Source organism: Ahaetulla prasina, chromosome 7 (assembly GCF_028640845.1).
Source record: "Ahaetulla prasina isolate Xishuangbanna chromosome 7, ASM2864084v1, whole genome shotgun sequence".
NCBI lineage: Eukaryota > Metazoa > Chordata > Lepidosauria > Squamata > Colubridae > Ahaetulla > Ahaetulla prasina.
Genome location: NC_080545.1, coordinates 70,790,864 through 70,818,862, shown reverse-complemented (window position 1 = coordinate 70,818,862; position 27,999 = coordinate 70,790,864). Strand labels below are relative to the sequence as shown.

Sequence of the window (27,999 nt, the reverse complement as noted above, 5' to 3'; positions counted from 1 at the left end):
AGGAAGTTTTTCCATGGACAGCAGCTGAAGAACAACTGCGCACATTTTGTGACATTTTCAATTACAACATTAACATCAACGACTATAGAGATTGTGGAGAATGTGTTAAAAGATTCAAAGAGATATGCAATTCCTGACAGTATTAAAAAAGCAAAAGATATTGTCAGAACAATTGTAATAAGTTCTGCAGAAGCGGAAAGGGGTTTCTCAAAAATGAACTTCATATGTTCAGAGAGCAGAAGTCGCCTAACCATTTCCAATTTAACCAACTTCATGACCATCAGCGTTACTGACCTACCTCTTCCAAAACGGACCCTATTCCTGCAGTGAAAAAGTGGTTCAGTGATTATCATCGCTCAGCCAATGATCCGCGCTTAAAGTTCAAGAAAAATGGAAGTAAGGAGAGTGCCACTGAAATAGCTATGTGGAAACATCTTATAGCTAAAGATGACTAACAGTTTTATGTAAGTATTTGTGTACCTCTTATTTTTTTTAATTGTTTTGTGTATTTCTTTTATTCTTGTTTAAGTATTAAATGGTTAGATTTGTATATTATGGTATACAGGGGTGAAATGCTGCCGGTTCAGACCGGATCGCCCAATCCGGTAGCGATGGCAGACAGTGGTTTGGAGAATTGGTAGCAAAAATCCCTCCCATCCCCCATGCCCAGCTGAGCCGCGCAATCATCAGAGGTTTTGTTTTTTTTTACTTTTAAAAGTATTTTTTCTTCAGCCGAAAAAATGCTTTTAAAAGTAAAAAAAAAGATGATCGTGTGGCTCAGCTGGGATCGTCAGAGCCTTTTAAAAGCATTTTTTTCTACAAACTCTTCTGTCGAAGAGATTGTAGAAAAAATGCTTTTAAAAGCCTCTGGAGATCCCAGTTGAGTTGCCTGACTGTCAGAGGCTATTTTTTCTTTTAAAGGCAAAAAAAAATGCTTTTAAAAGAAAAGCCTCTGACAATCAGTCAACTCAGGTGCGATCGTCAGAGCTTTTTAAAAGCATTTTTTACAATCTCTTCGGCCGAAGAGGTTATAGAAAAAATGCTTTTAAAAGTAAAAAAAAGTTGGCCACACCCACCCAGTCACATTACCCACCACCACCAAGCCACGCCCACAGAATGGTAGTAACAAATTTTACATTTCACCACTGATGGCATATTTTCTTTTTGTAGGTCATTATTATCATTGGCACAAGAAGTGACATTGAAGACAACACTTTTATTGCTCTTTGTAAGTATCTGTGTTATACAAATTATGTACCTCTTATTGTTTTGTGTACTTTGTTTATTCTTATTTAAGTATTAATTGCATGAAATAATTGGTATATGTTCTTTCTATAGGTCAAAAAAAGGCAAAGAAGTGACATTGACTTGGCCACGCACACATGGTCACCTGACCATGAAGCCATACCCACCAAATAAGCCATGCCCGCAGAACCGGTAGGGAAAATTTTTAGATTTCACCCCCGACAGCGACAGTGGTGATGGGCAGTGGCGATCCCTGCAGCCTGGAACATCTGATAGGCGGTATTCCAAGAGGCAGATCCAACCACCAATCAGCTGCTCATCCTAAATCAGGCTCTGTGTTCTGACCCAGCCTATTAGTTCCCAGCAGGGAGACTCCCTTGGCACCTTCAATACAGAGCCATTAGTCCCGACAAACCTTGTTCTGGCAAAGGAATCCAACTTGAATAATGGCCACTGGAAAACGGATGGTTGTCTGTGATAACCGGCCACTCCCAAACTCCTGCTATTTACTTCCCAGCCAGGGAGGGGCTGGCTAGCATCTTTGTCCTCTTTGCCCTGAGATCCAGCTTACTGCTTTCCTCTCCTTTCCTCCCTATGCCTGTGCGCATCTGGGATGGGGCCCATCTGTTACTCCCCCTCACTCGGTTCAGGCTGCGAAGACAGCTGGGGGTTGACAGAAGGCCCTGGCTCTGCATCTGTTTCCTCATCAGAGCCTTCCAAAGGCCAAAGCTGGCCCAGGTTCCCCCTCTCCCTCGTCTGACTCTGCTGCTAGTTCTGCTGGCAGCTGACAGGCCACAACACTCTGTACTAAATTAGGTAGGACACCTCTCAACAACTGAAAGATCCTTGGTGCTCTCTGAGCATGCTTGTTTTCTTGCAGCATGCTTGTTTTCTTGGTTTCATTACCCAAATGAGGTAACATCATTGTCATGTTAATCCTGAGCTACAAAAATTCTCCTTTATTAGTAACTTAAGAACTGCAGGAATTCACTTCGCAACTGCGGCAAGGAAGATAGTAACATGGGACAAAACTCACTTAAGAAATGTCTCACTTAGCAAGCAAGAGAATTTTTGGACTCAATTGTGGTCGTAAGTCAAGGACTACCTATATACAAGCAGAAAGAGAAAAAATGTTTATTTTGTAATGAAACATGACATTCCTCCACTAGAGGGTGCTTAGTTAACAAAAGTTTAAGCAATGTCACCCAGAAGAGCTTACATGGGAAGGAGCAGAACATATAATGGATGGGGAGAAACAGGCTCAAGCTCAATCCCGCCAAGACAGAGTGGTTGTGGATGCCGGCATCCCGGTACAGTCAGCTTAATCCGCGGCTGACCATCGGTGGCGAGTCATTGGCCCCGATGGAAAGGGTCCGCAACTTAGGCGTCCTCCTGGATGAACGGCTGTCTCTAGAAGACCATTTGACGGCCGTCTCCAGGAGAGCGTTCTACCAGGTTCGCCTGGTACGCCAGTTGCGCCCCTTTCTGGACCGAGATGCCCTATGCACGGTCACTCACGCACTCGTGACGTCTCGCCTGGATTACTGCAATGCTCTCTACATGGGGCTCCCCTTGAAGGGCATCCGGAGGCTGCAGTTAGTCCAGAACGCGGCTGCGCGGGTGATAGATGGAGCCCCTCGTGGCTCCCGTATAACACCATCCTGCGCAGACTGCACTGGCTACCTGTGGCTTTCGGGTGCGCTTCAAGGTCTTGGTGACCACCTTTAAAGCGCTCCATGGCATTGGGCGGGTTACTTACGGGACCGCCTACTGCTACGAATACCTCTCACCGACCCGTGCGCTCTCACAGAGGGTCTCCTCAGGGTGCCGTCAGCAAGGCAATGTCGTCTGGCGGCGCCCAGGGCAAGGCCTTCTCTGTGGGGCTCCCACCCTTTGGAACGAACTTCCCCCCGGACTCCGCCAGCTTCCGGACCTTCGGACCTTCCGCCGCGGGCTTAAAACATATTTATTTAATTGTGCAGGACTGAGCTAGGTTTTAAATTCATGGGTTTTAATTGGGTTTTATTTGTATATTTTAATTAACGGGCTTTCAAATAAGTTTCTTAATTGTTTTTATTCTGTATTTATATTTATATGTTTTTAAATGCCTGTGAACCGCCCTGAGTCCTTCGGGAGATAGGGCGGTATATAAATACGATTAATAAATAAATAAATAAAATAAATAAACAAACAACACTCACAAAGTGCTTCAGGAAACGTGCCAAGGAAGCATCTGTCTCTGTTCTATTGGCCATATATTCAAAGGCAGACCTAAAACACCTTTTCTTTTAAAATGCAGTCAGATAGGCTGGCAGGAAGAGCAGAAACTTCAAATCTTTAGTATAGAAATCCTCTTGTTTCTAATTTAGAAATCTGAAGACAGCCTTCTCTAACCAGATGTTAGAAGCTGTGGACTAGAATGTTGAGACGGCCATGATAGCTGGGAATTCTGAGGACTTGAAGACTTTATAAGATTTCTTAAGTTAATTACATCAATGATTATAATCAAGGATAAAACTGTTTTATTGACTTCAGGCATTATGTGCATTCACCTACAAAAATGTCTTTAAAACCAATTTCTATCATAAATATATCATAAACAATCACTTAATTCATATAAATCAAGGAGAACTACCGTATATACTCGAGTATAAGCCGAGTTTTTCAGCACGTTTTTTGTGCTGAAAAACGTCCCCTCGGCTTATACTCGAGTATATACGGCTTATACTCGAGTTTTTTTTTTTTTCGTTTTTTTCACATTATACCGGCCGGCGCGAACTTGGCGGGCTTTTGCTTTAGCGCGGGGAAGCCCTGCCGGTGCAGTGAGAGGGCGGGGCGGGGGAGCCGCCAGCCTTCTCGGCCGAGGGAGGGAGGGTTTCGCCGACCGGTAGGTGCCTCATTTCCCACCCTCGGCTTATACTCGAGTCCCCAGTTTACCCCAGTTTTTGGGGTAAAATTGGGGACCTCGGCTTATACTCGGATCGGCTTATATTCGAGTATATACGGTAGTTGAAACTTGAACTGCTATTTCACATGTGATAATACTTTTTCTAAAATACCTGTTCCAAATTAATTTTTATTGTGCTGAATCTTTTTGTGTAGAATAGAACATAGAAAAGAATGTTCTTCAGGTATGCAATGCATATGTAAACAGCACTGCAATTCTGCAATAGTAGTAAATTTAAGGAAAGAGTAGATGAGCATGGAGATAACCTTAAGGAAGGAAGGAATGCACCAACTGTTTTGGGAAAGTATAGCAACAATTCTGTCCGGGTAAATGAAAAGGAATCAGAAAGTAAATCAAAATAACTCTGCCTTGATTCTGATTGGTATGAGAGCAGGCAGAGGGATATTTTAGAAAGTTTTCAACATTCTCATACTATATTCTATAACACAAATGAATTAATTCCTGATATCCTTGCTGTTTCCTGATCTTGCCTACCTCAATGCATTTTTGATGAGAATGCAGTAAAATTGATTGAAGTAAGCTAAGTCATACCAGGTTGCAATTTTTAAATAATGTGAAAATATCTGCTTTCTCAATGGTATGGATTAAAAAGGATTAAAAACTAGGCTGAAGGAAGCATATTGCTGGGATATGGCAGGTTGACAAATTAAATCTGAAAAAGTCATATTCTGTAAAACATTTTTTACACTTAAATACAACAGATTGGGAATAGATTATTAATTAGTCATAGCCATCTATACAGGCAGAAACTCGTCTAAACCATTTCAATATGGATTAAATAGCCTTCAAATACTGATTAACATTGCCTATAAAGTGTTCAAATGAGCTTACACTGAATCAGATAAGGCTAGCTTCAAAGTTATTATTTGTTCACTGAGGCATGGGAAAATATAGATGATAAAATATAATTATTGTTAAAGTAAATTAATTTGCAACAGAAAAGAGTGGGTGTTTACAAAAGTGTAATTTGCTTGACTCACATTTATGTTCAACATTAGAACACTCCATCCACACAGAGTCGCCCGTGTCCCATCATATCTCTTTTATGGTTACAGAGAACTTAAGTCATATTAGGAGTTCCCAATGAAATTAGTTAAAAAGCTTTGAAATCTTATTAATGAAAGTAAAAAATCAGATTGAGAGAAAGCATAGCAACTATTTCTGTATCAAACAGCTCAACCTGGTAATTAGAATTTAAAGGCTATTTCTTAGCATTCATATTTATTGAATAATACAATTATCTTCTACACGTGCCCATACAATTCCTAAAATCTTACTTATGATTAAATTTCACATTTATTTTCCTTTTTTGAAAAAAAACCAATCTGGAACAGATTCAGAATGCCCAACCTATCAACAAATATGAGCTTTGTTACTTAAACAGAAAGCTGTTTATATTATACAATAATTCAAAACTTGCGACTTGTTTCAGTAATTTGCAATACATATGATTATTAGATTTTTTTAAACAAATCTACAGATAGTTCTTGCTTAATAAGCTAACTGGAACTAGCAAGTATCTTCTAAGCAAAGAGGTCACTAAGTTGGAAAACACAGCTGGAAAGAAACAAGACTACTCAGTTTCACAGGTTTAGCTTTAGTTTGCTTCCTAACCACTTTCTCATCCTTTGGAATGCTCAAGTGATTGCTAACTATTTTTTTATACATCAAAAGCAATGCAGTTGTGCTTCAGCCTAGGGATGGGAACCGCCTAGGGTTGGCAAACAGCTTACTCTCTTCCTTTGCAACTGTGAATGGTCAGGCAAAGGAGATTGCCTACAAAAATTGCTTACTAAAGAGATTTCAAGAGAGTACTATAAACTTTTGCATAGTGCACCCATAGTTCCCCAGTCCTGGGCTATACATCAAAAGAAGTGCAGTGTGATTGCACTGCTTTTAATACATAGAAGAGCAAACAGCTTACTTTCTTGCGATCCCTTTCTCTTCAATCTCTGAACAGGGCATTACTGCTGTCATCCTGACCCAGCTTTTCTGCTAATATTTACCATTTATTTTTAATTAATATCTAGTTCACTGGATTATAGGATTGAATCAAGGACAACAGAGCTGTACACTATCATTCAAAAGCTTTTTCACACTAGAGTTCATTCTTGAGCTCTGACTAAGGTTTCTTTTCACAAACATAAATTATATGACAATTGCTTACTTTTCATAAGTTCACATAAAAAAGTATGGATTATATTGACAAAATGTTTTATAATCACTTGGCCAATAAAACAGTTACAAACTTGCTTCCTAGATTATTCTTCTAAGAAAAGTCTTCTGAGAAGTTGAGTCTTCTAAGAAAACTCAACTGCAAATGATTTTATTCAATTAAGTATTATACTTTAGGTTACAAATTTATACTTTATACTGAACATCTCTTTCATTTTCTCTATTTCCTTCTATTTACTTTTTACAATTAAAATGTAAACATTTGGGACATAACATAAAATTCTCAACATAAATCTGGTAAGAGGGGCTATGTTTTCAGTATTGTGCATAACACCCAAAATTAAGTCTACCTTTCTTCCTCTGATATTCATCCAGTCATTGGCCAAAAAAGTAACAGAGCTCATTCTTCTCCCTCAGAAATCCTTGCTGGCCACCTGCCTACTATATTCTTTAGCAGTTTTTTGTGCCTCTTGATTTATTTTACCTTTTTGCAAAATAGGCTGTAAAGTGGAACAGATGACATCCTCTTTGCCATAGCAACAGAGTAATTACTCACTTCCTCATTCATGCCTTTGGTTTTCTAAGTCTATATCACTGTGATCACCACAATCATGTTGGCATGTGACTTCCTCTTTTGCCCTCACTCAAAGAAAGCTCTGCAGAGGCACTGTCTGCCATGGTCTAATTCCAATAGCTCTTCTAGTTATAGCAATTCAAAAACCCACCAAGAGGAAGATGAACAGGTTTTCTCTTTTTTCCGCAATGTGGAAGATAGTTGTTCTAAAACGTGTACAGTGGGATAATCACAAATCCCAATAAAACATTATTACAACAGAAGCCATTACATAATCATGATATTAATAATAATCTACTTAATGAAATGATTCTTTACCTGACTGTCTCTTCCTGGGTATCCATGATAACTGGAAGTCAGAGGCTCATTCTGAAATAAAGCAAATATTATATTTTGTGAAACCATAAAAGGCTATCTATCCAGAATACCTGAAAATATTCTAATACGAAATGAAAAGAGGTAAATCATTTCCTAGGAACAAATGATTATATAGCTGATTTATAGGACACCTGGTTTAGTTATAAAGGTTCTAGATCAGGGGTGTCCAAACTTGGCAACTTTAAGACTTGTGGACTTCAACTCCCAGAATTCCTCAGCCAGCCAGCAGAGGAATTCTGGGAGTTGAAGTCCACAAGTCTTAAAATTGCCAAGTTTGGACACCTCTGTTCTAGATAATATCTTTTCCACATTCATATCTGTGACATAGTATTCTGCAAGAATGGTTATTCCCTACCTGGATTCTTGCATTGTTGGAGAGAATAAATTTAAATAATAAGGCATTTTGCCAAGGTAAAGCATCAAAATTAACTATAAAATGTAAGTAGGAAATTATCAGGCATAATACATTACCTTATTTAATTCAAAAATTTCATAATTTGAAACATTGTTTTACAAAAATTAACATATCATGTGAAGGTTTAAATATTTAATCTGAGCTGGAGGATTCAGTAAGCATGCTGCATTCTTGTCAGCTCTCTCAAGTAACATTTTATGTATAAAGTCATACAGAGAAAGTAGGGTGTTTTTTTTTATTTTGTGCTTTTCTAATCTCTTCTTTAAAAATGAAAGGTTTTTATTTTGGCAACTTGTGCTGTCTAATTATTTCAGGAAGTGAGCAGGGATAAGCGCACATATTGCTAAATATAGAATCAGACGTCAGATTGAATTTTTACATAAGAGGTTTATTTCTTCTTCTTTTTTTAATGTAACAATTTTATCACAGTAGCTCCATTAATAGCAGAACAAGAAATAAAACTACACTGCTCTGGGTCTGCTAGAAGAAATAGCAATATACAAACACAAATAAGTATAATTATAAATTACTCAGTATTATAGAAGTTGTCTCCATTAATCTTTCAAATACCCATATTTATCTCTAAATCGCTTCTTAACACAAAATAATAATAGCAAAAATAGAACAGAGGCACCACTTATTTTAAGACTACCGTGTTTCCCTGGAAATAAGATGCTGTCTTATATTCTTTTGAACCCTGAAATAAGCACTTGGCCTTATTGCCATGCGCTCAAAAGCCCGATTGGGCTTATTATCAGGGGAAATCTTATTTTGGGGGAAACAGGGTAGTGCATACAAAGAAAATTTCTATTATCGAGTACATTCCCATTTGGTAAACTACAATGTGATGTTCAGTGACATCTACATTTGAGTTTACTGACAATCATTGGATATTGAAGCAGCAAAGAAAATACTTCTTCATGATCCATTTTAGACAGCTGAGGTACTCAAACATTTGCTTGATGAGGAAATGACTAGAACCAAGACAAAACACTGAGCATCTTTATATGAAGAATTAAAAGCAGAAAGCAGAAGGTATTAATATAATTTAAAAACCACATTTTTTCCATAAATGCATGTCTTTCCCATAGTTCCCAATCTTTGTACCATAACAATAATTAAATCTCTTTCTATGAAGAGGGTGAGAAGTTGCGAGCAGCCCTGGCATTTCCCCAGGAGGTAACTGGTGCCACTAATTTTACAGGTCAATAACTTGCTGGTGTCTCTTATTGAATAATTATTCTCTGCAGGAGTTGCTATTATGGAAAACGCAAGGACAGAAGCTGAAAAACTGTTACTAAGAGTTAGAACAACAGCCTAATATCTTTTATTTATTTAATTTATTTATTTATTTTTGTCACAACAATATACATAAGCATCACACAAAATGGTTATATAGTATATAAACATATATATGAGGAAATATGAGGAAATATAAGCATATATGTATAAGAATAAAAAAAAAATTCATATTTTATATGAAATACAGAGACAACTGAGGTTAGGAAGTAAGAGATCCAAATAAAAAGTGGAAGATTTTAAGCAGGACATAATTTAGTTTTATGTACTGCAGCTACAGTACATAAAAAAGTAACATTCAGCAATTTTTTCTTCTTCCCAGAACAGATGGATCTCCAACCTTAATTGTTCTAGCTTGTGACACTACATCTAATTTCAATATTCCTTTGTCTCATTACAGTCAATTCCTGATTATTAAAAGCATACAAATAGCCATTGACAGATCAATTAACTCAAAAAGTCCTTACCAACAATGTAACAAAACCAGATTTTCATATTTACATATGAATATATGTTGTCCCCTTGTATATATGTATGCATATATAGAATATATGAATCTCCTTGTTCAGTTAGGAGAAAAGGATATTTCCAATTTGCCATGTACTATAATTTTATATTGTACAAAAAGCTTTCATATGAGATTTATATATTATACAGTATTTAAAAAGTACTTTTACATAGTCACACAATTCTCGGTTAGCCAGAAGTGTGTTTGCTTATACAGAATTGTTTTTTTAAAAAAGAAAATATTTGGAGTATTTTTCTAGAATCATAATTCAAATCTGCATGTGGGTGTGGATGTAATCTTTCTGCCATGCACTAATTTCAACAGAATGTACATATGAATGTATTTTTCAATCCAGATGGGCTAGCTGTGAAAACAAATATTTCCTGAAAACAAAATAGAGACAATAAACTGTATTCAACTTATCCCATAGATAAGTAGCTACATATCTTATATGCTGTGCAATTATTCCTGATTTTGATGCACAGCATGCACCTAAAGTTGAATAATAAATAGAAAAAGTAGTTAATTAGTTTTCAAACTTCATTTTTAGTTCTCTGAAAATCTGCAATCGGGAGCAGATGTTCCTCAGGCAGTTTGTCTAGCTTTACTGACTTCCTTTTAAATACATAAGAACTAGGAACAACACCAAAGAACCAATTTAATTGGTTCCTAGGCAGGGGTGAAATGCTCCTGGTTCAGACCAGATCGCCTGATCCAATAGCGATAGTGGCGGGTGGTTTGGTAGCAAAAATCCCTCCCCCTCCCCCCCCCCGGCATGCCCAGCTAAGCCATGCGATCATCAGAGGTTTTTGTTTTTTTTACCTTTAAAACCATTGTTTCTTCAACTGAAAAAATGCTTTTAAAAGTTAAAAAAAAGCCTCTGATGATCGTGCGGCTCAGCTGGGATTGTCTGAACCTTTTAAAAGCATTTTTTCTCAACCTCTTCAACCGAAGAGATTGTAAAAAAATGCTTTTAAAGGGTTCTGGCGATCAGGCAACTCAGCTGGGATCATCAGAACCCTTTAAAAGCATTTTTCGGCCGAAGAGGTTGTAAAAAAAATGCTTATAAAAGGCTCCTCTGGTGATCCCAGCTGAGTTGCTTGATCATCAGAGGCTTTTAAAAGCATTTTTAACAACTTCTTCAGCGGAAGAGATTGTAGAAAAAATGCTTTTAAAAGTTAAAAAAAAGTTTACCTTGCCCACCCAGTCACATTACTCCCCACCAAGCCACGCCCACAGAACTGGTAGTAACAAATTTTACATTTCACCCCTGTTCCTAGGTCTTATTAAGAAACACCAAGGAGGTGTCATGGAGAAACACTGTGATTGCATAGGGCAGTGGTATTCCTACAACATGCCCCAGAAACTTTAATCATGCACAGGAGTTTGTCAGCAGCCATTCCAAACATTAAAATCCAATACTCTTAACTTTCCATGTGAAATGCATACCCCACTATAAGCAAAGCCGTGTACTCTATTTAAGAATTGTTATATTTTTATTCACTTTCTTTTATTCATTTTTATCACTCTCAGTTAATGTTCCAGGCTGCAAATTTATTACAGCATAACATCTGAAAATGTAACTGGTGGATGAAAACTGGTCAACTATTCATACTCAAACTAGAACTGGGAGATAACACTCATGATGTTGCTTTAGGATCTATTCCAGAAGTTGGGAAACTACTACTGAAATTACGTTCTGAAAATGTGTGGATCTATATGATGCAATACTTAAAATCCCAAGGATAAGCCTCCAGAAGAGAAAAAAACTCGAAATAACAATAACACCTTTTCAGAAATTTTTGCAATTTCTTCTGTGATTATATGAATTAGTTCTACTGTTAACTAATGCCTCAGTACTATAGAGGGAACTAGTGACATCACTCATTCTTCCTTTCTGGTATTCTAATCTACATTATCTCCCTATGGCACACAACTCTAATCTCTATGATAACCTGAGCTCCTCCTTTTTGGGGGTGGGGTGGGAAGCAGGAAGTAAGATCTGAAAGTTATTATTCTAGCAGTAATATGGTAATAGTTTGACAAATGTATATTTCACTATTTTTCTTGGAATGAAAAAAAAATACAAATTAATACCACCGTGTCATCCTTTCCTGATTAATCCAGAATTGAATAAAATCACAGTGATCTTCTCTCACATACATACCACTGCTTTAGAAACTTCTACTTTTTCCCAACAATCAGCATCTGACTACAATCTTTTAAAAATGCATAGTTGGAAGGGAGAAAAATAGCCATACCAATAGCACTTAAGACTTATATACCACTTCATAGTGCTTTATATAGCACTTTCTATGTGGTTTAGAGTCAGCATATTGCCCCAAGGCTGAGTCAACCTTGAGCTGGTCAGGACTGAACTCCCAGCAGTGGGCAGAGTTACCCTGCAATACTGCGTTCTAACCATTGTGTCACCATGCCTATAACTTTGTACTGAGAGCAGAGTATTCCCATTTTAACAATATCAAATCAAACAAATGCATAGTGTATATGAATATATTCCTATCCAATTATATAGCTGGAAAGCCTACTTTAACATTTTTTGTATTTAAGAGATGTATTTAAGAGATGCACTGAAATTCCAGAGCAGATATAAAGTTGATGCTGAAACAATATTCCACACAAAAGATAATCTGGTGAGATACACAATCAGTTCCGCTGAATACCTAGATTTCATGCATGTATCTAGCAACCAAAGCATCAATGATCGTGTTTCCCCGAAAATAAGACACGTCTGGATAATAAGCCCAATCGGGCTTTTCAGCGCATGAGATAATATAAGCCCCCCACTAATTATTTACATGCATGTGCAGCCAGTCCCACCATTTCCTCTGGTTGCTTGCCACACAATCAAAATGAGTTGAGGAGGAGAGGCCAGAGGGGGGAAGGGGGAAACATGCCCTCCCCTCCTTGTTCTTCGCGCCGGCCAAGCAGCCCAACATGTCCCATCCCACCCCAATGGCAACAGCAGCCTGGCTGCTTTCCTTCCCCACTGTGTCTTTATCGAGAGGGGTAGCAAGTGGGACGGGGGAGCAGCAAGAAGCATGGAGCAAGATGTGGCTCCGCTTGCCATCTCTCTCCCCCCCACACTTGCCAGGCAAGGCAAGGCTCCTGTCCCTTGCTTAGCAACCCACCCCCTTTAGGAATGCAATTTGGGGGTGGCAGGTGGGGTGGGTGAGAAGTGGGATGCAGATCTTACCTTTCAAGCTCCATTGCTTTCCTTGGTCACCTGCATACTAGGCACCATTTGTGTGGCAACTAGGCACCATTTGTTGCGGTTGTCTGCTTGCCACTGGCGAAGCCAGAGAAGACGTCTGGAAGTAATGGAAGATCCTATGGCTTTAGCCGCAAATGCAAAGCAGATGGGCAATTTGGGAAAAGGAAGCCTTTGCAGTACGTTGGGCACTCTTCTCCTGGAGACACTTCCTTGAAGGGGCAAAAGAACCGTTCGAGGTGTGGACGGACCACAAAAACCTCGAATACTTAAAAAAACCCCGAAAGCTTTCTCCCAAACAAGTTCGATGGGCTCAGTTTTTCAAGCGCTTCCATTTCACCCTCAAATACATCCCAGGCGACCAAAATCTACTGGCTGACGCCCTATCTAGGAAACTACAATTTGACAGCCAACGCGAAGAGGTGATACATGCGATGATCCCCGATAGCGAACCAGCCAGCCAAGCACTTACTCGACCGCGATCACGCCGCAGTACTAACATCCCACCAAATAAACTGCTAGCGGACTTAAAATCAGCACTCACTGACGATGCTTGGTTTAAAGCAAACTTGCCAGACCTCACCTTAAGGGATGGGATACCCTGGAAGAGCACCAAAATTTATGTACCCATCGCTATGTGGTTGCCAATACTACAGAGAAGCCACGACTCTCGCCTAGGAGGTCACTTTGGATTTTTAAAAACTCTCCACTTGGCTAGAAGACAATTCTGGTGGCCGAAAATGAAATCAGATATCGAAGACTATGTCAGGAGCTGTGCTACCTGCGCCACCATGAACTCCAGACCAGGTAAACCCCCTGGACTCCTACAACCCATAGCCGAACCCACCAGACCCTGGGAAGAGATTGCCATGGATTTTATTGTTGAACTCCCACCTAGTGGGGGAAATACAGTGATATGGACCGTAGTGGACTTGTTCTCTAAACAGGCCCACTTTACTGCGTGCAGCGGATTGCCCTCGGCTAGAAAATTAGCAAAGCTCTTCCTCAAACACATCTACAGACTGCATGGAGTCCCTAAAAGGATAATATCCGACAGGGGTGTTCAATTCACAGCCAAGTTCTGGAGAGAGTTCCTACGGTCCATTGGGTCGTCTCAAGGACTTAGTTCTGGTTTCCATCCAGAGACTAATGGAGCGGCTGAAAAATTAAATTCGATGGTGGAACAATACATACGATGTTATGTAAATTACCAACAAGAAAACTGGTCCGATTTGTTACCATTTGCAGAGGTTGCATATAATAATGCGGTACACAGCAGCACGGGGTTAACCCCTTTTCAAGTAACCAGCGGCATGGACTTCATTCCAATGCCTGAACTCCCTGTGCAACCCCCCACTTCAGTTTCCCTAACGGACTGGATGAATTCGTTGAAGAAAGGTTGGGAAAACACAAAAAAAGGCCTTAGCTGTGACAGCTCGGAATTACAAAGCCCAAGCTGACAAACACCGTTCCCTTCAACCCCCTTTTCGCATTGGAGATAAAGTCTTTTTGTCTACTAAGTATCTAAGATTAAGAATACCCAGCAGAAAATTCGGTCCAAAATTTTTGGGTCCTTTCCCCATTGTAAAAATTATTAATCCCGTTACCGTCAACTCAAACTCCCTCGCATGTTGGGAAAATACACCGGTATTCCATACCAGCTTATTAAAACCTGCTAGACAGTCTGGTCTGAGACCTCACCCTACGCTCCCCACCCCTTGATAATCCAAGGTGAAACCCACTATGAAATCAAGAAAATCCTTGACTCTAGACTATACAGAGGTCAATTACAATATTTAGTCCACTGGAAGGATATCCATTATCTGAATCTACTTGGGTCAAAAGTTGGAAAGTAAATGCGGACAATTTGATTAAACAATTTCACGACACTTTCCTGACAAACCTAAGAAACCTCTTGGAGAGGGAGGGGGTAGAAGGAATTGTGGACCACTGACACTCTTCTTTATCGACTCTTTGTTTTCTTTCCTAGGATATAGCTTCTTTTCCAAGGGGGGACGCCTGTCAGGCCTGGAAACCATATTAGACTTTAGGGTTCCGGACGCTGCCACATTTTTCCCCTGAGGGGAGGAGGGGGGTTGAGGGGTATGGTAACATTCTTCAAGCGGTCAAGGTCGGATGGTGTTCACATCTGCAGGAAGAGTGGCAAGAAGATATTCGAATGAACTGGAAGAACGTGGGACCATGTGACCATCAAAGGGGTCAGGGGGGTGGGACTCTTGGGGTTTGTATAACTGGGAAAAGAATCCGGAACTTCAGTTTTGGAATTGCACTCATCGTGTGCCAGTCTCCTCATGCTAGTAAAGAACTCTGAAAAAGAAATGCCTCCGAGTTTCTTTTACGCAGAAGAGGTATTTCTGGAACCTTGACAGCTGCGGCCCTTGGAAAAAGCCACGTGGCGGGCCCTGGATTGTCTGGCGTCCGCCATTTTGAATCCCCTCTAGAGATAATTAAAATGACCCCCCAAAAAGGAAGGAATATGGCAAATGCCACTCCTGATATCCTCAGAGCCCTGGAGAGGTATCAGCAGGTCACTGCTGTGTTGGGGAGATGAGGATCCGTCTGTTGTGACTCGTCCTCCCTCCTCTCCTCCGCCGGGCCCCTCCCGTCTCCAACCGGGCCTGTTATCAGATTCCGAGTCTGATAATGAAGATGAACGGCCTGTCATGCCTCCAGCCCCCGGCCCTGGCCCCATGCCCGGAGACGATTCCAGGAATGAAAGGAGTAGCCCGATAAATCTCACTCATACAGCGTGTGTTCCTTTGGCTCAGCCATCAGAGCAGGAAGCCAGCCAGGTATTGGAATTGCTCGGGCCTACTCCTTCTGACCCCTCCCTTTCCCAGACAGCAGATCCAGCTGAAGACAATTCAAAATGGGAGGACCCTCACTTCCAGAGATCTGAGAGGCGACGCCAGCAGAAGGAAGGGAGGGGCAGGCCTGGATAAATGCTGAGTCATGGAGCCACACCCCACAGCCTATATAAAGGACCTGCTTTTGGCATTCCAACCTTGAGTCAAGCAAAGTCTTATCGAGTTTGCTGATACTGGACCCTATTGCTTAAGTCACAACTTGGACTCCTGCCTGCCCTGATAAACCTCGGAGGAACTTGGCAAGCTGCAGAGGCTTCGTTGTCTTTTTTTTTTTTTTTTTTTTTTTTTATTCAAAAAGTTTTTATTAGTCAAAAAAGGTTTATACAAATACATATCAGGTATGGTAAATTTTCATTTTTCTTATCTAAAATAAGAATTTTACTCAAATTTTTTAACACATACAACAGCCATATGGCAAGCAGGTGACACGAAGTAGCTAAGTTTACAAATTTTAAATACGTAATAAAGAAGGGTCAAGAATAAACAGAATATCGTACAAAAGAGAATAAGGAAAACCAACACAATCCCAAATATCTTTATCACTTCCTAGTTTTGGATCTCAGAACTCTGGGTTCAGCCTGACCCAACTCCAGGGCCGCAACAGCGGCAGCCGCTCGCCCCATGATCTATAACCTCCCTTCTTCAATTCCTGGGTCATCTGATTCCAGGAGGCTTTGTGTTCCTCCACATAGGCCGTAGCCTCCATAATTGTACTAATTTTTTCGTAATGCCCTCCGGAAAATCATCAATCCCTCTGGCATCAGCCATCTGAAGCCCACTCCTTCTGGTACAATTTGCTTGACAAAAATAATATTTCTTTCTTTTTCACGTACCTGTCTGGGAATCTGCCTCAGAATGGCTATCTCCCTGCCCCTGTAAATCAGTGCCCCACTCCTATGTTTTCTAAAATTTCATCTCGTCTCTCTTCTCACAAATTTGACATGAACCTCTCTGGGAACTGCATGCGTGCGTGCATATTGCGAATTAACTCTATAAACTCGATCCACATCCCAATTCATGAAATCAACACCTCTCCCAAGAAATTCTCCCAACAATTTAGTCACAACATCTCTCAAGTCTTCTTGGTCCACTTCTTCCAAATTTTGAAACCTAAGGAAATAAGACATTTTATCCATCTGTGGTCAAGCACAGCATTGCCTGTCGTCTCCTCTCTTTTCTGCACTGCCGCATCTCACCCTCAAACCTTCCACTTTCTGCTTGTTTTCTGCTGAGACTTGTTGAGTATCCTTTAAATCCTTTTGGATAGTCACAATTTCTACTCTTATTTCCATTTGGCCTCTTTGCAAATCATCCAATTTCTTGTCCATATTAGATAACTTTTCCAAAATTCTCTCCATCTCTCCAGCAGTTGGTCTCTGACCTTTTGCCATTAAGGAAAAAAAAATACAAAATCCTCAGGCAGGCACAGTATCCTTGTAATTTCCTCCGGATCCACCAGGGGGCACTCACAGGAGCAACGAGTCCAGAGTACAGTTAGTCAACCAGGAAGCCGAAGGGAAGTGATGTCATCAAAATTCTCATAGTGAAGGCGGAAGCTGGACGCCACCACTGTTCCCCAGAGGGAGGGGGGGCCTCAAACCTTCCCTCCTAAATTTCTCCATCACCTCTTCTCTCCAGAGCTCCACAAAACCGGTAATCTTCTTATTTTAAGTTCTCCTCTCTCCAGAATGACTCGTGCTCCTTCCAACCGCAGGGGAGAAAAAACCCCCCCGCACTCCGGAGCACTCCACTCACGTTTACCGATATTCCCTTCCCTTCTCCATTCCTCAATTCTTCTCCGTTCCCTGTTCACCACCAGGCTGCTGCAGTTATAAATCCAATGCCCCGGTGTCACCGGGCACAGCGGCCCAGGCGACGACCAAAATAATGGCCGCGGCCTGTGGCCTCCAAACCCCGCCGAGCCTAGGACGCGCCAGCATCGGTCCCCACAGTCCTGTATGTCGGCTGGGAGACCCCTGGCGAGCCGTCCGTGCGGCAGGTGTCCTTTTCGGAACACCTGGCCCCTGAGGGCCTCGGCGGCGGCCGGATTCGGGCGCTGGAGGCAGGAGAAGCCTTCCAGACGTCCGTTGCCGCTGGACACCGGAAGTCGTCCCAGAGGCTTCGTTGTCAAGTTTGTTACGGACTTCCTTGACTCGTTCGTCCGAGTGGGGGGTGGGACACGACACTGTCAGTCCGGTGTCCCCGAAGTCGCTAGCCTGATGGCTTCAAACGCAACTGAAATCAGAGCTTTAAAGCTCTTTGCGCCAATTTGTTGCAGAATCGATGCTCCGATGCAGCTTCAAATGCCTCTGCTAGCCAGCAGAAAAGGCAGGCGCTTGCAACCTGTGGGGGGGACACCCCCTGCTGTTGCTCCACAGGAACTGCCAGCTGTCAGCCCTGGAAACCGCTTCCCCGGTCTTCGGCGGTTCGGATTAAAAACCCTTCTCGCCGGCAGTGCTGGCTCCCACAATGGTCTGGGAGCAAGCTACAAGCTAAAAGAAACTTAACTAAAACTTTAAATAGAAAGACGCAAAAAATAAGAAAAGGGAGGTTTTCCTGTGAGGAGGTGAACAATGACACGTCTGGTCCTAAGCGAAGACTGAGTCGAAAAGCTGGATATCACAGGAAGAGGCGGGGCTAATTAATTCAGTAGACTCGGTCCTACCAGCAAGACATGGGAGTTAACCCATGCCTGACTGCCATTCCCACTAACTTAGAGAATAAGACCCTTTCTTATTTTCGGGAAAACACGGTATAATTAGTTGATCTATATTGCCATCTATAAGATGACAAAAGTGTGTAAGAGAAAAGGAGTAAATTAAAATGTAAGTAAATTAAAAGATACAAAATCAGTTCTGTGCAGCAAAAAACCCAAGCAAACCTAATCATGATAATTTTCCTCTCACATCAAAATAAATGGCATGCCCAGTAGCTAAATATTGTGCATAATGCAAACAATATAAAGAAAGAAAAACCCCAACTGTTTTTATCATGGAACAAACTGCCACAAAAAATATGTTTGACTGGTAGCATATCTCAGGCTTGATAAATGCATACAGGTAATTCTCAAATTATCTGTGAGCAACATAAATTTTGGGCTCAATTGTGGTTGTAAATCAAGGACTACCTGTATTTATGACAGTTGCGGTGTCCTGGGAGTCAACACCACTTGCAAACTTCTCAAGGATTTCTGACAAGCAAAGTCAATGGGAGAAGCCAGATTCATATAACCACCATATGATTTGCTTAATGACTGCATCATTCACTTAATGATTGCAGCAAAAAGGATCATTAAATTGAGTGTGACTCATTTAACAACTACATTATTTAGCAACAGGAGTTCAAGCCCAATTTTGGTCATAAGACAATGACTACTGTACTCCATCTCAAACATAATGTCATTCCTACTGTTGAACTGATTGTTTAATACATAAAAAATTGGATACTGCTTTAATCCTTCTCTCCTAAACTGCACATATGCCTTCCAGAGCATGTATTAATAATCACAAAACCGTCTAACATCAGCTGTCCTAATGCTGGGTAGGAAAACTCTTCGAAGGAGGATGCTTGTAATTAGGGGTTCCTTCTAGACTCACAACTATTTCTAGATATGCAACTGAAAGTTGTGCCAAGGAGCCTTTGCTCAGTTTCAACTGGTGCACCAGTTACAGCAGTTCCTGGAGCATGAAGGCCTGGTAATATGTACCCATACTCTCACCATCTCTCAGCCTGATTACTGCAGTGACTTTTACGTTAGCCTATATTTGAAGATTGCCAGAAACAGCAGGGGTTTTTTTTTAAATTTGCATTTATATCCTGCCCTTCTCCGAAGACTCAGGGCGGCTTACACCATGTTAGCAATAGTCTTCATCCTATTTGTATATTTATATACAAAGTCAACCTATTGCCCCCAACAATCTGGGTCCTCATTTTACCTACCTTATAAAGGATGAAAGGCTGAGTCAACCTTGGGCCTGGTGGGACTAGAACCTGCAGTAATTGCAAGCAGCTGTGTTAATAACAGACTGTCTTACCAGTCTGAGCCACAGAGGCCCCCACAGAAGTTGGTTCAGTTGCCCACTTTTGTGTAAGAACCAGCAGCAATATATAAAACCAGTTTGGGAGATAGCTTTCAATGGGTTTCTAAATACTAGTTCAAAGTGCTAGTTTTAACTTATAAAGTACAGTATCTTGGTATCTATCTGTAAGCTTGCCTGCTTCAGATAGAATGATATCTGGCTTGTTCATCTGCAAATGTCCTCCCACAGAAAATTGATTAAGCATGGTTTTTGTCCAGATATGCCCTGGGAATCCTTATGAAACTGGCAATATAGAGATACTATAAATCAGGAATATCAAACTGGATTTCTCCTGCGCAGGCTGGTGGGGGGACGGACGGCAGGGGGGAAAGGGGACGGATGTCTCCTGCAGCACCCTGCTGGCCACAACGGGCCGAAAGCAGGCTGAAAACAGGCAAAAAACAGGTGATGCGGAGTCCCCTTGCGGCCTGCTTTCAGCTGGCAGAGGCACCACGGGCCAGTCCTTTGATATTTCCAGGCTGGCCCCGCGGGCCAGATTTAAGCACCCCATGGGCCGGATCCGGCCCACAGGCCTTGAGTTTGACACCCTGCTATAAATAATGTTGAGAACTTAGAAGCTAATTTTTGCTCTTCAGCAGGTCATGGAGAAAAGCATGAATGTAAAATAGTTTATTATATGATGGTTGATTTAATAAAAGTGCATTACAATGTTAATGGACTCAACCATCGAATGGTCTGCACAAAAATGGAATTTGGAGGTTGGTTACTGAATGCTGCAATAACAGTTTTATGATGGAAGTAAAACACATGACAGAATAAACATAGTGCTTAGCAAATGGTTTTCAACACTGAGCAGGGAACAAGACAGGTAGGTATAGTATGTAGAATCTCTTCAGTTTTTTAATGAACATATTCATTGAATAAATGTATAGAAAATGCCTGTATGATATTACAGATGCATTTATGTGGGGATATGAATGTACATAAAATTTTGTACATAGACAATCCTATGTTGACTGGGAATGTGAATAATTAGCAGGAAATGTTAAATAATTCTTCAAAGTATGCTTTCTGTTATTGCACATCACCACGACCCAGTAACTTATTCCAGATTGATGCTATGTATGTGCTCACAGATTCCCCAGATCATATTTTTCCTTTTGAGCCTATACACAACACTCATGCGCATGTTTGTATTTTAGTGTTTTTTTTAAAAAAAATGGAAAGAAAGGAGGAGAAAATATTTAATCAAGCATATATGAAAACTCATATCCTACACTTTCTTAAAGTTAAAAGAAAATAGGGAGTTAATTTCCCCAAACCAATTACTAATTATAACTTTCCTGAGCGTAACCCTGAAATCATCTTTGGCATCCCCACCAATTCAACCTATTTGCCAGAATATGGCACTTTTTCATCCAATTAAGTAAACAGAGGTTTGGCACATTACTAATACTAAAACGCAAGCTATTCAGGGTGGATAAAAATTGATAATTTTTTTTAAAAAATCAAAAAATTGGTTTTTTTTAATTTAAATCAGATTTTTTTATTTTTTATCAAATTTATTTTAATAAAATGCTTTTGGAGTAAAAATCTATCTAGAGATAGTTTTTTGTTTAAGATACATTAATAATTTAGTTTATTCAGCATGAAATGGACCTTAATTATGTAGCATAAGGCTGTATATTCTGCAATATTGGGACTGTCTGTAAGTCAACAGCAGGTTAAAGGAGAAGCCGCTGCGGGATAGAGATGACAGTTGCTCTTTAAAAATTATGATTTAAATCGAGTTGATTTAAATCAACTCGATTTAAATCAAATCCACCCTGAAGCTATTCCTTTTGGCAAAAATGGAATACAAAGAGAAATCTTTTCCTAGAAAAAGTAGGGTCCCATCCAAACCTTTCAAGGGTTTGGGGCCTTTGATTGTGGGCAGCTTTAAGAACTAGATATCAATCTTTGGAACTCAGCTCCCAGAATTCTCAGCAATGATTATTGTGACTAGAGAATAACTACAAGCCAAAATTCACAAGACTGGAAGTTAACTGCAGGGTGAAAGATGATGTAAGATTTAAAAAATATTACGAAATGAGGCAAATAAACAAGCATAGTTTGGGGGCTTATTTTAATATTATTACAGTGCAATTCTATATTTGCAAGATAACTTTCATTAAAGCATGGAAGTCAAACAATGCTATTATCAAAGTTTTGTCTGATCCCCATCATGTTCACAATTCATTAGGAATATTTTCCACTTATCAACTAACAGATTTTCTGACTTGGGTTAATTTAAAATATTAATTTAGGGTTTTTTTGCTATCTTCTAGGAGCCACGTGACCAGCTATCATATATTATATAATGCTTATCTAAACAAATCACACAGAAGTGCTCAAATCACTTGCAAGAAATGTCTCCGTCAAGGTACAGTGCAAATTTCATGAGAAAAGATCCATACGATTGGGGCCTGCCTATATGACTTTCACTTTAAAATCCTCTAAAAACTATGTGGCAGCTTGTCACAGATAAGCAGCTTCTACGGTACATGGGATTTTAGATTTATTTTAATGACTCATCTCATTGACCAAATAGCTTATGGGCATTCAACTTTACTTCATATATTAATATGAATTTTTAATATTTTTAATAATATTTTTAATAAAGCAATAAGCAGATTTTTAATACAGGGCTTTTAAATTTTAAGAGTTAAAATACACACACACACAAAGGATGAAAAGCTAAAGGTGAAAAGCTATAACACTGTAGAGAAATTAGCACTGTATTCCTCCCAACAGGAAGAAGGAAAGCTCCATGAGAGCTGCAGCAGCAACGGCTGGCTTTGATTAAATGTCTCTGATTGTGGGCTGCACAGGAAACACTCCAGAGGCCCACTCAGTCAGCACCACCCGACACACACTGGCAATCTTTGTGCTCTGGCAACAACATCTGGAATCAGTTAAAAACCAAACAGCTTTTTGGTCTCTTCCCCCAAACCACTAATTCTTTTAAGAGCACAGTGTCTGACCCTTTCCATCCCTCCTGGAAAGCAGCTTTTCCTTGCAGCTCAAACAAAGAGTTTTAGAAGAGAACCACACCCTGCGCTGCTTTTGAGTAGCTCAATGGTCTTCGGTTCCCAAAGATTGTCATGAGAGTTTTCCTTTCCTCTCATCCCGAAAGCAGTCAGTGGAATAGGTAAACCGTATTACCTGATTTGCATTTTCTTTTCTTATCTTCTACAAAAATAGTGATGCACTTACTAAATATGTATTTATAGTGCAGGGTATTGTTTCCTACGTCATATTTACAAGCTGCCCAAGCTCAAAATAACATGTGTTACTATGGAACTGTTACTATGGAATTGTTCAACTACAATGAAAAAGGAAACTTGTCGTCTTTTATATATAGATACTTACAAATTTCTTACAGGAATGTAAACACCTCTTTCCCATAAATTAGATCAGGCCTTTTCCCTAGCACAAAAAGCACCAGAACCTTATGTCTCTATGATGCCATGGAACTTGTGATAATTAACTCCTAGTCCAGGAGGTGCTACCAAAAATGTCTGCAGTTTTTCCTCTGAAGTGCAGAAGAGAAAATTTCCCACTGGTGGAATTTCCTGCTTCCCCACATGTCTTGTTATCATTTCCCCACTCCTTCCTTCACCCAAAGAACCATCATACCTTGCCACAATTCCGCTATCATCCCAGTTGCTTCAAATTACCATAAGCTCACACACGATAAGCAATCTGGGGATGTAGATATTTTGCCTTTACACAAAAACAAATGAAAATATCATGTAAGGGAGATGGGTAGCAATTGTTTTATTTTCTTAGAGAACACTGGCCAGTTCTAAAGGAGATCAGAGTACAATGGCGGAAACACAAGAGAGACTACATGAAACCAATGAGTTGTGTGCAACTGAAGAAGTATAAAGTCACACAAATAATAAACAAATTCTGAGGATTTCGGGGCAAGGCTAGTTGCCATGTGTTGGTAACTAAACACATAGGGTTCAACCTTGGTGAATTTTGTAGCAGACTACACTTAATTGAGGCAGTGATCAAATATGATGATGAACAAATATTCAGCATTATTATCTTTTAAATCATTTCTTCTGCATTTTTAGGAATACCCCAGAGCTTGATTCAAAGCTGTAAGGCACCAAACTTTACTTTGACTGTTTGCTTCTTCCACTGTTCATAGACTTTATATTTTTCAGTATATAATTAAGGAAGTTGCTTAAACGTAACATATACTTATAGCAAAAGTGATAGTTACAGAGAATCCAAAGGCAGGTTTTTCATGGATTCACAAAGTGTCTTATGTAATTTCCAGGAAGCAAATCTATCAATAATTTTGTTAATAATGCCATGTTTCAAAAGGTAAGACTACCAACAAACCTTAACGTTGTAGGCTAAAATGGGAAGTAAAAACAAATCCTAGAAAACAGTGGCAAGTTTCCTACATATTGCTGCAAGGACATTGTATGGAAATGCCCATATAATCACCAGTGGTTCTGTTTGACTCCAGGGAGATTACAGTTATATTTTATCTCTGTAATTGTATATTATATTTAATGGAGATAGGGTTAATTTATTAAACACAATTACATATACTTAATAAATTCCCTCTGTGCAATTTAGAATGACAAAGATTCACAAATCGTCTTTAATGAAGTCTTGAAAAAGAGGCTGGGGAAAACATTTGTAGTTTTACACTTAAGCATTCAGAGAGATATTTTTAAAAAATTATCTTCCGACAACTACATCATAGCTAGGAAAGCAACAAATTACAAGAGTTCTCTCCTTTTGAGGAAAGTAAGCTACCAGAATCAGCTGAGAACACAGAAAAGTAATCTCTTGCATTTTAGTGGCCAAGTATATAAATCTAAAGTGGCAATGGCCATATAAATTTGATAAATGAATTAATAAAATACTAAAAAATAACTGAGTATTGTTTGCTTTTGTGACAATGTATTAGAATTTCAGACTTTCATGTACAGTATTAGCATTCAAACTTCTTCATTTTTGTTATGCTGCCTCCTGAAATACTTCTTGTTCCAATACTGTATGTGTCAAAATGTTTTGAGTCATTTGCTTTCACAGAACATTTTGAACTATATTTGCAGTCCCTTGTTTCATCTTGTAGCACCTCACTCCACTCTAAATAAGGGGTTGTATACACCACATCTGCTTACAATGCTGCTCATAATTTTTTTTTTTTTGTTGGAAATATGCATGATCTCCTAAGCAGAAGTAAAATGAACATCATAGGAAATAGGAAGGCAGACTTATCAACAATAGCCAGGCTTTCAGCTAAATCATGTCAAACTCGCTCTCCATTAACCTCACATAGTTAATTAGTGACAGAACCAGGTGCGCTAAGAAAAAAAAATGCATTTTCCTCAATTAGAGACATTGACAGTCAGGTGTTCGTTGCCAAGTCACCACTATTCAGAATTTATTGATGTTGCCAATTCTGCATGGGTTTGCAGAGGCAAATTGTTACTTTCTTTCATTTCTACCTGTGTGCCTAGAAAATATTTGAAAAACACTTCCCAGTTGGAGCCCTGGAGCAGGGGTCTCCAACCTTGACAACTTTAAGACTTGTGGACTTCAACTCCCAGAATTCCTCAGCCAGCTTTGCTAGCTGAGGAACTCTGGGAGTTGAAGTCCACAAGTCTTAAAGTTGCCAAGGTTGGAGACCCCTGCTCTGGAGTGTTACAGGAATCAGAACAAATGGCTTCAACTGAATCCTACAGAGGTTTAGGGAAATTCCTTATCTAGAGAAGGATTTTCTCCCCACAACAGAGGACAAGAAACGAAACAGATCTACCACTTTATCCGTGTCTAGGCCATTAGTTTTCCTCTCCTAGAGTGAGGCAATTTAATTTTTTCCTTCCTGAGGCTCTCAGTGGCAATTGATTTTCCTGTGGCAAAATGAGATACCTTCCAGGAGAATGAAATCACTTTACATCCACTAGCATCCATCAATAGATACAGAACAGCTCATTTCAGGACTGCAAATAGTAGCTTTCGATCCCAGAAATGAGCACTGCTCACTGATGTAACTTCTGTTCAAGACATCCTATCTGCCTCTAGCTTTGAACAAAGTGGGAGTTAAAATTGCTCTCTGCACAATTACTTAGGATGATTTAAATCAGGTGTCTTCAACCTTGACAGCTTTAAGACTTGTGGACTTCAATTCCCAGAATTCCTCAGCCAGCTTTGCTGGCTGAGGTATTCTGGGAGTTGAAGTCCACAAGTCTTAAAGTTGCCAAGGTTGGAGACACCTGATTTAAAGGACAAATAACTCACTGCTTGGATTTTGCCAAAAAAGTTTCTACCACAGGGCTCTTGAAAATTGCAAATATCCCTTCATGTTCTTAAGCCTATTTTGCAGCTTTCTCCATGAAGTGGCCATTTTATTTAACTTGAGAAAAACCACCAACTTGTTGGTATGCAATCAATAAAAATGCTTCGGTGTGTGCAGTTATTATGAACATAAAAATCAATTTATTGCTAAGTGATTTTAATAAATAATCACAAGCTTTATTGGAGCCAAAGGGTTAAAAATTCAGCTCATAATACTTTAGTCTTATTTGTTTATAAAATGGGAGAGATTTTCCTTTTACTGATATTTCTGGGACTCAAAAAATAGGTTAATTCCAGGTTTGGTACAACTATAACTAAAAGCATTCCAGAACCTGTTCAGGTCAGACAACAATACGGCTTTACAAAAATAGGGAGAACTATATTAAAAGCTCTATCAACTATAAGGAATTTATTATAATTATATTTTCTAATTATAATATAACGTAATTACGTTTTTTAAAAATATATTTATTCATTTCTTATTAAAATATTGGACATAGTGGGACCATCCTGGCATTATCTCTGCCATACACACTAAAATATGAAACAAATAACATATTTACTCTTCATACATTACTACATAACCACATGTTATGGTCCGTCAGCAGCCTATGGAGCTGGCAACAGAGTCGTGAGGTGAGGCCAGTGCCATCAGGAAGTGAGGTACGGACTCCAGAGCCTGATAGTAGTGAGGCAGAGGAACAGGAGGAGCCTGTTCCTAATGCACGCATGAGAAGAACTGCCAGAAGGCAAGAGCAGCTCAAGCAGGAAGGACAACTCGGGAATAGGGCCAAGAGATAATCAGCCTCTCCCATAAGGCTTAAAACAGACCAGCACCAGCGTCTCAGCTTTGCCGGAAAACAATGTTGTAGCTGCGTCTTCTGCTTCGTCTTCTGCTTCATATACATCTTTGTGTTTGTGGCTTCTGGACGTTTGCCAGGAAGGGCCTTTGGCAGTATGCCTAATTGGACTAAGGTTTGTGAGATAACTGAGGAATTTGTGTTGGGAGGCATTTGTTTTACTTTGAGTTGAACGATGCTGGGAATGAAGTAATTCCCAGCTGTTCGAATAAAGTTTGTTTTTCCACGGACTAAGTTTATTACTAACTACTTGGGTCTGGGTCACACCACCACATCTGAATCCGTCGCCAAAATTCTTTCACTTTTTTGTATGATCACCACATGTGGTAATACATGTCTGGTACTTGATTGCATTTCCAGCATTTCGGGGATACCTTACTAAACATTTCAGCCAATCTGGCTGGCGGAAGGTGCCACCTACAAAACATTTTCTATAAATTCTCCTTGTCTGATGTGGCCAGTGTTAATTTCCTATTTCTTTCCCACAGTTTTTGCCACTTTTCAATTCAATATTATACCCAAAATTTTTAGCCCATGCCACCATTGTCTCTTTGACTTGTTCTTCTTTCATTTTATATTCTAGTAAATATTTGTAAATTACCTTTATCAATTTCTCATCCATCCCCAATAATAATTTATCTAGAGTCGCTAGTTCTCTATTAATACCCCATGTTTTCACATCCTTCGTATAACAAGATTGAATTTGTAGGTATGAGCACCACTCCAATCCCATCCCTTGTGCTTTTAATTCTAGTCTAGTTTTCAGTTCCCCTTTTTCGTTTAGTATATCCTTGTATAAGACAATTTTTCCCAAATAGATGAGATCTGAGTGTACCAGCACTTCTAAGGTAGAGAGCCAGAGTGGTATTTTCATGTAATTCTGTTATTTAATTTTATTCCATACCACCAGTAAAGCATGTCATATATACTGCCTTTGGAAATATTGATGTGCCGTATGTCTTCCATACTATGTCACCCTAATTGAATATCATGGCCGTCTAGTAATAATAATAATAATCTCTTATTCCGTAATGTTATCCACTCT

General features: G+C 39.7%; 1 protein-coding gene across 8 annotated transcripts in view; it reads right to left on the bottom strand.

The window, feature by feature from the left end:
- Nucleotides 1-27,999, bottom strand: part of RBFOX2 (RNA binding fox-1 homolog 2) — a 230,781-nt gene that overhangs the window by 145,170 nt on the left and 57,612 nt on the right. For 6 of the 8 annotated variants that reach the window (XR_009156132.1, XM_058191233.1, XM_058191232.1 and 3 more), the window contains exon 2: nucleotides 7,281-7,331. The exons of the other annotated variants lie outside the window; for them this stretch is intronic. Coding sequence is in view for 5 of the 6 variants with exons in the window: in XM_058191233.1 (XP_058047216.1) it covers nucleotides 7,281-7,331 (51 nt within the window). In the remaining variant the exon portion in view is untranslated. The remainder of the gene's footprint in view (nucleotides 1-7,280; nucleotides 7,332-27,999) is intronic. 8 annotated transcript variants of the gene reach the window in all.